The sequence below is a fragment of the Cyrtonyx montezumae genome, unplaced genomic scaffold (assembly GCF_038088225.1).
Source record: "Cyrtonyx montezumae isolate F1298 unplaced genomic scaffold, pur_monq_1.0 scaffold_32, whole genome shotgun sequence".
Lineage (NCBI taxonomy): Eukaryota > Metazoa > Chordata > Aves > Galliformes > Odontophoridae > Cyrtonyx > Cyrtonyx montezumae.
This window is the reverse complement of record NW_027072037.1, coordinates 1,525,983-1,539,260: the sequence shown is the minus strand read 5'-3', so window position 1 is coordinate 1,539,260 and position 13,278 is coordinate 1,525,983. Positions and strand designations below refer to the sequence as shown.

General features: G+C 40.1%; 1 protein-coding gene across 5 annotated transcripts in view; it reads right to left on the bottom strand.

Moving 5' to 3' along the window:
* NKTR (natural killer cell triggering receptor) overlaps positions 1 to 13,278 on the bottom strand; it is a 35,193-nt gene that overhangs the window by 13,028 nt on the left and 8,887 nt on the right. For 4 of the 5 annotated variants that reach the window (XM_065744955.1, XM_065744957.1, XM_065744956.1 and 1 more), the window contains exons 4-7: positions 11,826 to 11,933; positions 11,012 to 11,056; positions 9,440 to 9,527; positions 759 to 788 (exon numbers count right to left, since the gene is read on the bottom strand). In XM_065744955.1, the coding sequence (XP_065601027.1) occupies positions 759 to 788; positions 9,440 to 9,527; positions 11,012 to 11,056; positions 11,826 to 11,933 (271 nt within the window). Of the gene's footprint in view, positions 1 to 758; positions 789 to 9,439; positions 9,528 to 10,656; positions 10,685 to 11,011; positions 11,057 to 11,825; positions 11,934 to 13,278 lie in introns of those variants that run through there. The other variant, XM_065744958.1, reaches the window with a different exon arrangement.

Below are 13,278 nucleotides of genomic sequence, written 5' to 3'. Positions count from 1 at the left end.
CTAGGATCATCTGGCTCTTAAAAATATTATGTTTAAAAATAAGACTTTTTAGAATGGCTTTCACATTTACAGCAACACGAAGACTTCATGCAACACGAGTAGGAGGTCTGTTCTGCCTCAACTTGACGCCATCTTACTCTCTTCTAATGGGTACTGTGAACAGGTCCTCATTTCTAACCTACCCTTCTACTGTTGAAATGCTGTGCACCACACAGATGAAATAAAGACAGTCAAGAATTGCCTCTTTCCCCAGAGATGAAGCATTTATAGGTCTACACAAACGCAGAATGCAAGTTCCCACTAACACTGAAGGCACAGTTATAAATAATGAATCTCTAATTTCATTCTACCATACCACATTTCTCTTTCCTTCCCCCAATTACTCTGTGTAATTTGTACTTCCAAGAACTAACATATTTTGGAGATAAAACATGAGACAAAAAACGCACCATTCAACTATATTCAACTGGACATTTCAGCTTGAACTGTGGGCTAAGGGTAGCAACCAGGTTTCAATAACTGAATACGGAAGGTGTCGGGCCTTCCAAGCTCTCAAGCTTTAGGAAATAAGTAGTAATTTGAAATTTTTATAGAACCCAAACTTCAGTTTTCCATCTTTTTCTCCTGCATAATCTTTCACAGAGCTAAGAATTCGTTTTCCCATTGTTCTCTACTTTCAATACAACGTGTGAAGACTCATCAACAATCATCAACAATCTCAACTCTACTCATCATTGAAGAAACAGAAGGATTCTTACCCATCAAGATGAGGAGCAGGTTTTGTGGTTCTGTTTGACAAACAGCGAGATGGTAAGATGGTAAAATAAAAATCAAGGATTCAGATGAAGTAAGAGGAGAATGGCACAGGAAAAAATAAAGGTGAAGGTAAGACAAAATAGTGAAAAAATTCAGTTACACATATGGAATTAAAAAAGCTTACAGACACAGGTTTTTACATCAACATTTGTTTAAAGTTTAGCTAACTGTGCGTACTTGAAAGTCGTACCAAATACCATTTTATGCATGCAACAAAAAATATTCAAGTAAGTGTCTTTAAATACACATTCAAATATAACTAACATCTTCAATCACAGAGAAGATACAACTTGGAAATAAATATTGGGCAACTAATGAAATCTACACATTCCTCAGATTGTTGTTATGCTATTCGGTCACTTTGGAGTCAGTTTGATTTAAAGTAGGAATGGGAAAACAGAGTTATCATATGTGATAGGTTCATTGCTTTTTATTTTTATTTTTTCTCTCTCTATCACATCTACTTGATTGGCCTCATGACTCAGAATATGAAGCAAAGCTATCTTTATCTGTCAGGACTACAGTACTTCAGCTCATGAGCTCACAGGCTTCCCAAAAGCAGCAGCAGCACAATGCAAGCAGACATCACATGGTACCCTGCAGTTTACTTCTGTATAAATTCAGACTTGCTCCCTGTTTTTCAGGTTCCCACATTTAGCAGTTTCTAGCCTGAAGGGGAAATGGCACTGCATTACATTTTGTGCATTCTCCTAATAGGCATTGGAGGCAGCCATGCTCAATTTCCAGGTTTGGATTTAAATTGGGATATTCAAGGCTGTGCATCTGTAAAGATACCTTAAGATTCAACTTTCTGATTAATGCTATGACTTTGTACCTAAAAAGAAAAGCAAATCACTTCATGGGAATAATTTGTATCTGAAAATCTTCTTTGAATGTATTCTCTTCCTCTCTTCCCCTTCTTGTCTTTCTAGCTTCCTTCCACTGTACTACTCTCCCCCAAAATAAAAATACCACAGGATGTATATGCCTCTTCCACATTTAAGTAACACAGACTTGGTACGCTGAATTCAGGCTTTCACTGCTGTAATAAATTAAGTGTTCCAAGCACATGGCTGCACTCTACTTTCAACTATTAGCTGATGAGATGCTGCAGTGCTGGAATGCATGCAAAAGGTTGGGAGTGCCCATCAGAAGTGCTTACACTCTGATTTCTTTAGGCTCCAAACACCAACTAGACCTTCTGCTTCTGTAATCCTAATATTACAGAGAACGTCTTCAGCTTATACAGAGGGAAAGAGAAGCTAGAAAGACATATCATCCCTCAGCAGTAGGGGAGCTCTTTGTTTCTCCCTCGCTAACTCCACACCTTGCTGCAACTATGGACAAGCCTCACAGCTTTTGAAGCTCTATCAACCAAGTTAACTGCATTAAAGACCTGCTGTTAACTGAACGTTGTAAGCAGGCAAAATTACAAAGCCGAGTTTAAAGCAGCGATAGAGAGAAGTGGGTTACTTCAGTGAAAGCAACAGTGAATGAGACTCAGCATTTAGGATCAGCTACAGAAAGCAATGGGTTCAAACACGCCTGATGCGAGTGCTGGAGTGATGTGCTCCTGCCATGCTGCAGCAGCACTTGGAAACAAACTATTAAGCGTCAGCTCCCTTTAGGCTAGTCCTTGATAAGCAAGGAAAATGAAGAATTGGTCATTGGTAAAGCTTTTCATCACACTAGCAATTTGACAGAAAAAGTGGACAGAGTTCTTCTCATCTGCCTGCTCATGATGTGAAAGCAAACAGAAAAGCATTACCCAAGAAGGAAACTTTCCAGATGCAAGAAAAGGAGTTAGGCAACTTAAATCGCTTCCGAAGGGAAACAGAAACCAAACTCCTCATGGTCCTATTGAACGTTCCCTCACCTCAAGGTCAGGGCTGTAACACTGCCATTAGCCTGCAAACATCTACACTTCAGAAGTGCATGTCAAAGTTGGTTTTTTTTTGCCTATGTTGCACCTTTCAGTTCTTGAACTCTCACGCCTTGATCATAAAAACTTCCTCAGGACCAAACCTAGTTACTGCTCTTGCACTACAGAAGTTCAGAGTTACGATTTCCTCCCAAGAAATAGTATTTCATTAAAGCATCTCTCTACACAAGTTTGGTAATTGGTAACATTGAAAAATGTGCCTCATAATAGCTACTATTTTCCAAGTTATTTGCAGGAGGACAAATATCTCTATTCACCCAAATTAAAGCAAATTTGTTCAAGGTACTGCTGAAGAGAAGAGCATCTTTTTGATAAAAGCGTATTATCGCCCACCCCCCCAAGAACCTGAGGCCTAACAAAAGGACTCAGCGCACATAACAATATGATCAGAAAAACAAGAAAGATTAAAAACAGAAAGAGAAAAGGACACAGCCTTAGAGGAATGAGACATTACCTTTGGAGCGCACGATGTAACACTGTTTCTGTAAATTTTACACAAAAACGGCAGAAATAAATTGTAACACATTTTCAGACAAAACTGAGTCTATGCTTTATTAAATACAAGTTTAAAATTAATATTAATCAAGTTGTATGCAGAACAAGGATGCCTAAAAAGAGGGCTCTAAATTTTCTTTAGAATACAAGGTACTTTGAAAACTACAGTCAGTGCTCTTGAAAAACAAAACAAAAACCTGCAGAAATAACTTCCTTGCATCGACCACGAGAAAGGTACACTGTGAGAATCCTCCCAATCCCCTCCAAAAGGCTCAGTACAAGTGTTAGAACACACACACAACCTCAGGCAGATGAATTACTCATTTCAGTGGGTCTTTGTATGCTGGTAGTCACATCTGTGTTAAATGCTCAGCAGAACCAAGCCCTAGGTGTGTGCTTCATGGGATGGAGGCCATTGTGATTTGCAAATGAAAGGTGTTGGCAAGCCCACAGCTTCATGCAGCTCATAATTACATCTTCCCTGTAGTATAAAAGTTGTGTATAGTAAGAAAAAAAGCTGCTTTCTCTGAAATATTTGAGTGAAAAAAAAAAACACGTGCACCTACTGATGCTGGTGCAACTCTGAAGAGCAGTAATGATTTGAAAATGCATTAGCAATTACCCAAGCATCTATACAGGGAGAAAGCGGTTCCTTTGTAAAGTGCTTCAAATACAAGCATCCTGTGAACACTTCTGCACAGGCTGCACTTGTACATCAATCTTAATCCAACCAAGGGGACCCGCTTGTGTGCCAAGTGCACAAACACCACTTCTGCTTAAAAACACTGCAAAAGCAGCACCTTTCATTGACTGCTTCGGCTCACTTTCATACCTCTGCAACTCGTTCAACAGTCAGCTCAAAGGTATTGTATTCACAGGAAGGAAAAAAGGGATGGTTGATAGAAAACTGCCAGGTCTGGGACTCCAAAAACCCTTAGATATGAGGCACTTTTAAGAAGTTAATGACACTCAGAAATCAGCTGTAAAATCTTCATCACTGACTTCATCTGTCACTTAGCATTTCCAGGAGGTTAGCTTATTTCCATTCAGCAACTAGGCACACCACACATCTAAAGAACATTTGAACCAAAAAGCTATTTAGTTTTGAGCAAGAAAAAGGTGCCACATGAAACTGGAAAAAGGAGCTTGGGAGCCACACAAAACTGGCAATAATCCCAATATTGAAGCAGGAATCTTAACTTGCACCAAAACAGTCTCAGGCTGTAAGTAAATGGCTTTTGAACACAAAGGCAAGAGCTCAACACTGCCTGAGCTGGTAAGGAACAAAGCCTGGGACTCCTCTTCACGTTGCAGTAAGAATGTATTCCTCAACCACTGAGGCTCATAGACAACTGAATAGCAAGGCAATAAGTTAATTACTATAGAAAGCTTCTAAAAGACAGCTAAGAAGTTGGATACTCCGTTTGCTTCCTGTTTTCTTTATGCTACATTCTGCTTCTGTAGTAAATGCAGCTCATTAGGTTTTGTATGACTTCAGAGAAGCAAAGCTGAGCACATGCACTGTATAATCAGCAGACTCACAACACTTACAGTACTTTCTACACTTGTTTTCATGAGAGGTGCACTTATTTTTGTATTGCAATCTTCCTAGAAGGTTGGGCAAGGCCACAGGCACAACAAATGCTCAAAAGAGCCAAGGGTATCTTCACATCAGCTTGACAAAGAGCTCGTGAAGAACATCACCCAATGAATAACCCAGCTGCTGTGCTGGATCATTCAAGAACAGGCTTACCACCCCCCTAGCTCTAACTGAACATGTGATCTGAAGATGTAAGTTGTATTTCTATACAGCTCTAGATGTACCCGCTCACTCCCATTAATAACAGTAAAAAAAAACAACTAATAAGAATAATGAAAATTTTCAGCAACAGTCCAAAATGGTTTCTGGACTATGGGGAAAAAGGATGTGATTCCAGTGTGGCTCTTATCCACCTCTGCCCCCAGCCAAGAAATTCTGTATCTGTTTATCAATATGACAATGGGATAGTCAAAAAAAAAAAAAAAAAAGGGTAACCACACTATGGTTTTCAGAACTGATGGTTCTGAAAAAAAAAATCAATATACAGAAAAATAAGCAGTGCTGTTACCTGAAAATATAAACTGCTTGTTTATAAACTGTTTATAAACAGTTGTCTTAAAACTGTCTTAACACATTGAAATTCCAACTCCAACAGCACAAACGGATGCAGTCTGTGCATTCCTGCTGTGGGATTTCAGCACGATGCACTGCCAGAGCAGGGAGTGATTCTGAAGATGTGTATGGACTTGGTGTACCTGAAGGGCATACCCATGAAAATCAATCCTGCTGTAGCTAAGCCCTCTCCTCTCAACCCAATTGCTCTAAGTAGGAACAGTCAACGAGCATCAAGCGCAGCACTTCTGACATACGTGCACCCTTTGCTTTGCTTCTGCATCTTTCCAGTTCCTAACAATGCCTTTTATTCACCCTAAGTCTACACTCACACCTCCTAACTTCACTTGCATCACTTCTGCCACATCCAGCTGTCTACTGTTGCTCAACGTGAACGTGTCAGCAAAGCCCTACATATCAGACAAGACGATGCTCTACCATTGGTCAGATGCTTGTGCACACTGATAGCTCTGGAGCTTCCATTTCAAGCAGAACTGACCACCACACATCACGTTTTAATCCTTTTTAGTCCCATGGTGACCAGTTTGCTAGTGCTGTCCATCAAGCAGACACGCTGCCTGGTTAGCTCCTGCAGAGACTGGTTATTCCTGATGATTCTTACTGTGATAAGCAGGGAAAGTGCATTTATGAGCAAGTAAAAACATACATTCCAGGTTCTCCCTACTTTTTTAGTCTCAGCTGAGCAAAGACTTATACATTAACTTACTTGCACTCCTTATTTACTACATTTGGCACAATATGAGCAATACAGAATTTTAACCCCTGAAGTTATTCATCAACTGTAAGAAAAAAAATAGTGAACAGACTAAAAAAACCTGAACAACAAAACTCAAACTGAAATTAATCACTTCCTTTTCTATAAACCTAATCGATAAATCTATCAATCTAATCAAAACATGTGTAGTGTTAATGCAGTGCACCGCTGACATCTGCTTATGGCTGACCTTCACAAAATTGGCAGGTTACACACGTGAAGACATTTTCCTCATGGTAAACTGCTGAATAACTGAGCGTTCCTTTGAGCATAACATTTTAATTCCTGCTTCAAGTACACTGCTAAAGGAAGTAAGTTTTGTTATTACAGAAAAATCTGGGGAAATGCACAGTATGTTCCCTGAAGTAATCACACAAGTGTCAGCAAGCAAGACTAACTGCTTTAATACATTACTTTTTCAAGTCTTAAATCATAAGCTGCCTAGATATCATCTTTAGTAGTTGTCTCCTACTTTGAATCTTGAAATTCTCTGTTACGAAGCAGAAACTCACCTCCACCCTTACAAAAGAAACTACATAAAAATACAGACTGCTGGCCTACGTGTTTCACCATCCATCCTTACCTATTTATAAATCAAGTTATTGAAAATGAACCTGCCTTCCCCACTGACTGTATACGGGCACTCTCAGTGGCCTCCTACAGCTGCTGTAATTGTACCCATTCCAGGATAAGCTGCAGGATTGAAGGCCAATGCTGGACTCCAGCTTAAATGCACAAACCTGATTACATTAAAAAAAGGCACCTGCAAATGTGTTAGGGAAGGATTTGGTGGGGGGTGGGGGGGGCTGCAGGGCTGCTCTCTGTGAGCAGAGCCCAGCCCTGTGGCACAGCTCCACCTGCTCCAAAAACGACCCACTGCTGGGCAGAGCTAAGCCAGAAGAGATGCTGGTTGTGCTCTGGGAGAGCAGACTTAAGCAATAAAACAGGCTGTGCAACTGCAGCTAGGAGAGTGGAGCTAGAAATAAGAGAGACGTGGCCCTGTGGCCTCCAGGGTCAGGGCAGCAGGGCAGAAGGTGCTCCAGGCACAGAGCAGAAGCTCCCTGCAGTCCAGGAGAGGCCCATGGTGGAGCAGGTTGTCCCTGTGCAGCCCATGAGCACCACACAGAGCATACCTCCAAGTGCAGAAGGGGCAGAGAGCAACCATGGAGTGGGAGAGACTGACCACAGACCCTGCTCCTCTGTGCCACGACGAGGAAGAAGAGGGTGAATAGAAGGAAGGGGCTTTTAGTTGTCACTGCCCTGGTCCATTATCTATGTTAATCTCCCTCATGCAGAATCTTTCTTGCCCCTTGTGGTTAAAGACAAGGAGATCACTTTGTCATTTATCTCAACCCACGAGCCTTTCTCCATCGTGTTTTCTCCCCTTGTTCAGTTGAGGAAGGGAGTAAGAGCGTGGCATGCTGGAGTTTTGCCATTTGAATACACTACAGGACAGCCAAGAAAAAGAATTTTTGAAGGACATAAGTATCTTTTAAAGTAATTCCACTACAATGAAAGCACTCTCAAGCACTGTTCACATTTTACTGTCCTATGTAAATTATAATTTAGCATCTAACACAAGCTTAGGATGTTCCTTTGCATGGTGAGAGACAGGGTATCCATTAAGTAGATTAAATTTAATTGAGCAAGTAAGCTGAGCCTACTGCTAAAAGTGAAAGAGGAAGACATCTGAATTAAATACAGGAGCAAAAAGAAACTTTAGAGCCCTCAAATGATAGCTTCTTGAGAGATGTAGCATCGTTAAGTTTTCATGTATTTTGTTCAGATAAGCTTAAAAATGGAAAATTGCAACAAGAGAATTAAAAGACGTTTCATCAAGTAATAAACAGCAAAGCAGTGTTCTGCAGAGTGCTTTTTAAACCACAGGTTCTTTTTTGTATAGAGACTGCTTTTCATATTAGTGTGTGCATATACATATATAAATTTCTCCATTCAGATCTACTGTAAGGAAGTGTATCACCTAACAGTTGCTTTGAGGCTAACAGAAAATAAGCTCTTGACATGATTTTCTCTCTTTGGAAAGTCAGAACAGTGTAACTGTGACAGACTCTCTCTTAGGCCTCTTATTAATTTTCCATTTTTAGGGCATTCTTTAGGAAGAGACCTAAAAATGCCTCTTATCTGAACTTCACTGTATCATACTGAAGCTCTTTTTCAGGCAACAAAAAGAAAAGGAATACTCTTCAGGAGAATTTCCTCCTTTACTGAAGACAGTGAAGCGCCATTCACTCATCCCCCAAGAAAGATGGCAAAGAAAGAAAGCTTTTACAGCTAAGCAACTACATCAAAATTTAATTTTAACACTGTTATTGCTTAAAGAAAGTTCTTAGCACCAGCCCAAAGTTATGAACCACATCTTTCCAAATACAAACTGTTAAGTATTACCAGAAGGCAATTTTTAAAAGGGCGTTAATTGGGTGAATACTCACATAAAAATCATGAACTTTATATATAAAAATAAAAGTACTGGACCCAGAATACGACAGTTTTAATCCCAAGAGCCTGACTGATATCACACCTGAGCATTTATTCATGACAAAAACATGTGTTTTCTACAATTTAACAGGACGTGGCTACATACGGGAATGGATTCATTTTTGTTTCGTTAGGATCATATGGGAAAACCTGATTTTCAGCACCTGATTTTCTATAGCACTGGGACAGTTAGGATATACATGTAAACAGTACTATTCAACAGTATAGAAAAAAAAACTATGTCAGGAAGAAAAACTCCAGATGAAAAACAACAAACGAAATATGAGTTCCCCCTCCCCAGAATGAAATAACTACAAAAAAAACAGCTTATCTCCCAAAAGGAAATCATAAACCGTATTTTAAACAGCATATGCAAAAACATACAAGCCATCTCTAGCTTAGCCTCACTGCTTTGTATGCACAATGCTCAGCACTGTAATTCACAAGTACTCTGTTATGATTCGGTTGGTACACACACAAAACCAAAGAATCTGTTTTTGGACTCTAAGCACAACAGCACAGCCGTAATTTAAGGGTAAAAAAACAAGCAGCAATCCCATAACACCCACTGCTAACCCACACGACTGCCCCATGCAACTCGTGGTAACTGCTGTTTCCTATCAGAGCTCACAGTGCAGGCACCCACTCAGCCCTACTCAAAGTAAGGTGGATAACATCGTTAAGAATTTAGCAATACCATCTTTCTCATGAACAGCGCTCCTCTGTTTAACAAAAGCTCAACTGTCACATTACATCTACTCACATGAAAAATTGGGAACCATTGGTATGTTTCCCTCGGTTTGCCATTGACAAAAGGAACGCTCTGTCATGTTTGAGAATAAAGTTTTCATCTGTTTGAAGAAAAAATATGTTTGTCAGATTTTCCCTGACAAGGAACGCCAGTCAACTTTTCTTAGTAACTCATGGGTGCTACAAGGAGAAATTCTTCTGCTGCTAAAGAAACTTGAACAGGTTGGAAACAGAACAAAAATCTAATTGAGCCTCTCCAAAGTTACAACAGAAACACTCTGAGTTGGAAAACATTTTTTTTTTTTTACAGAATGTTACAGAAATGCCATGAACATCTCTAACGAAGATGAGTGTAAAGGTGAGCTCACAACAAGCCTTCATGGACACTGGGCTGTTATTTATGGGCACCCAGTGTAGGACAGCAACCCATCCATTCCAAGCTGGACAGCTCAGGATGAACAAGAATAAACAAAACCAACACCAGAAAGAGGAACTAAAGAATATGGTCTTCTTTCAACCTCAACACGAAAGCAATTAAGGCTAAACTAAACACGGGTTTTACATTCCAGGGAATTAAAGAGGACTTCTGGCTGCATGGCATAATATAAAACTCAGATATTGTTGTGAAGCTCCTTTTCAAAGGTAAAAATCACAGTTTGGGGCATATGAAGCTGTTATTTTTAAGATATCAAAGCACAATATTGCATGTTTAGAACTTACCACCTTTAGTGCTCTCTTTAGAAACAAACCCTAGGAACATCTTATTAACACTACAATACCATAGTAACTGTTTTTTTTATTGTTGGTATAGCAAGAAAGAATGTTATACCCTTAAATAAATACTTCATAAACTCACCATTTTCCTTCCAACAACTGTTTTTAAAAAGAGGCAAATATACATTTTAAAAACTCTTGGCAAGGAAAGCAACTTGTGTAGCATATAAACAAACACTTCAAAAATGAACAGTGAGAATACAAACCTTCAGTAGGGAAGGGGAGAAAAGGGACGTTAACAAAAGAAGAAAAAAAATTGTTTAGAACTGAAAATTATGCCAGTATTCTCTCAGAATAAGTCATTAACCCTCAGAAAGGTTAGACACAGAACTCCTCATTTCTCCAAGCAACACAGATATCCATCTACAAACGGATGTATCAGTTGTCTATGTATTTACTAGGGAAGGTACAAGGGAACAGAGTTTGAATTTGTGTTACTGAGCTTTTGTCTCTTACCTTTTCATTTTGCAAAAGACCACATTCTCTATAAACAAAAGAATATGTTGACAGTTTTAGGCAGGAAGATAGGAGTTTATTCATGAATAAAGTTGCCTAACCTCCATGCTGAAAGTCATGTTTAACCAATAATGTTAGCCTTAATTAATTGTCAGTTAAAGTTAAGTATTACCAAAAAAAAAAAAAAAAAAACACAAAAAACTATCTGAAAGTCATGCATATAAAAATAATTCTCATGCAATATTAGTTTCATGCAAAAGGTGATCTATAAGTAGACCTCTTTTCATTAAGTATCTTGGGAATCAAGACTTCTCAGAACGGAATTGAGAATCTGTAAAGATATATTTGCTCTTACCTTTAAAATAGCCACCATAAATAGATTCACCTCCTTTTCCATTACCTGTGCATTAAAAAGCACAAATTAAACCTTTTGTTCCGTTTACAAAAAGCACTGCTCATTACATGCACCAATTTATAACACACCAGGATATTCCAGCCAGTTACTAATAGCTAAGCATAAGGCCCTTAATTAAAAGGCAGGACCGTTCATTATACAGTTCATTATCTTGTTGACACTCAGAATATTGAAAATGAAGATTGCTTTTGTGCTTCTGAACACTAGAAAGCCTGAAGCGAGGCTCCAAAGCCTAATTCTCCCTGCTGTCTGCTGAAGCAGCAGCAACAGAAAATACAACAGCAAGCAAAAAAGACAACAGCAGGCATCAGCCACGGTCCTGTCCTGCTCACAGGCACCACTACAGTGAGATAAGCAAGTAGCTACGTTATCTTTACCTCCTCTTGACTCTCAACACAAGATATTCTTCCACCACATACATTTTATCAGTTGTAGTTTATACACAATATGCATTTAGATCAGTTTATAAGGCTTCAAGATACAGGATACAAGAAGGCAGATCTTTTGACATGAAAAGCAATGTCACAGCCCACATTGGGATTCTGCTTTAATGTTAGCAACTCCAGCAAGGCTGTTTTCTTCTTTAAGAACTCTTTCTATAGAAGTATCAACTTCAGTTGAAACTCATTAGAATTCCAACAATTAACAAAAGAAACAGGAGACCACCAATAGTATTTTCAAGGCATTTTAATATTTACACTGACAAATTCTGACCACACAGATGACAATGTTTGCTCCACGGAAAACGTTTTACCTTCACTGAAGTCCCCACCCTGAATCATGAAGTTTTTAACCACGCGATGGAACGTAGTGCCTTTGTAACACAACTTCTTCCCAGTTGTTTTGCCAATTCCTTTCTCACCTGCAAGAAGTTTAAACAAAAAATAATCTACAGGCTGCCACTGAGTAAATTCAAGGATCTTATCCCTCCAGTGTTAGCACCCCTGAGCTATAAAAGCAAATGCATTCCTGTCTGCTGCCTCTCTGCCTCTCACAAACAGCAGTCTGGCAGGTGAGCTTCAGTCCCAGGCCCTACTAATGCTCTGCACTGCCAACCTAATCTCTGATATTTTGCACAAGGTGCCCAACAGCAGTCTCCTGTTGAGATTATAGGAAGACAAGCTCCTGACAAAGCTCCAAAGAGCAAATGGCCTTATGTTTACCTGGCAGATGGACCAACCAGAACACACACAAACGCCAGTTTGCAAGTCCAGATGCTCTCTTTAAATGCAAGGAGAATTCTGCTGTCAAGGCAGACAGCATTCCTTCACAGTAACCAGGTCTGTGTCTGACAGCAATGACAGCCTGTCCTCCTCCAGCTGTTTCTGACAAAGACATCCTGGCTTGCCTTGCAGAGATTAAGGAGGGAGCAGCAGAGCCGTGGCCAGAGGCACAGCTTTTGAAACACTGGTATCTAGTCTTAGGGCACAACACCTTGCCCTGAAACAAGTTTCATACATTCTTAAATAAATATATATTGTATACAACTAGAACAGCATGTCAATGCCAGAAAATGAGGCATTAGGAGTGATGGCATTTGCCTGTGTTCCCAGTAAACCGTTGTGCACAATGAGCCCTGCCCTCCTGGCAGTGGCTGAACACCTGCCTGCTGACAAGATGCCTCAAGCAGACCTGTTGTGCTGTGCTCGTGCACACGGCTTTTGCTTTATCACCAAACAACCTTCATATCAATCAATGAGTTCCCACACTCCTGCATTTCCAATCCTTTCCCCCATACCACCTGGGGACAGTAAGTGAACAGCTGTGAGATGCTGAGCTGCCTGCAGAATTAAGCCACATTTCTTTTAGCACCCAACACAAGGCACGAACAATCAAATCTGCCATCATTAGGAACTGGAGCACCAAACTGAATTTATAGATGCTATAGCTGTTTAGTTGCTAATTGGTATGCTCCCATGCTTGTCACAAGGCTTGCTCGCCTCCCAGTCCAGTGCTCATTAGCAGCTGCTTTTTCTTCTGCTGTTTGCTCTGCTCCTTATGATCCTGACTGGCTATACCTGGGAACATGCTGCTAACAGCAGTGGCAATGAGCAGACAGCCATCACCTCACTGCCACCCCTGTGCTACCGTGCTGAATGGAAACAGCTGCAACCCCAGAGGGAACTCAACTCAGAGGGACTGTGAGCTGTGGGTGAGTGCACATGGGAGAAAGCACACCTCACAGCATCTGTGATCATGGACAAGAC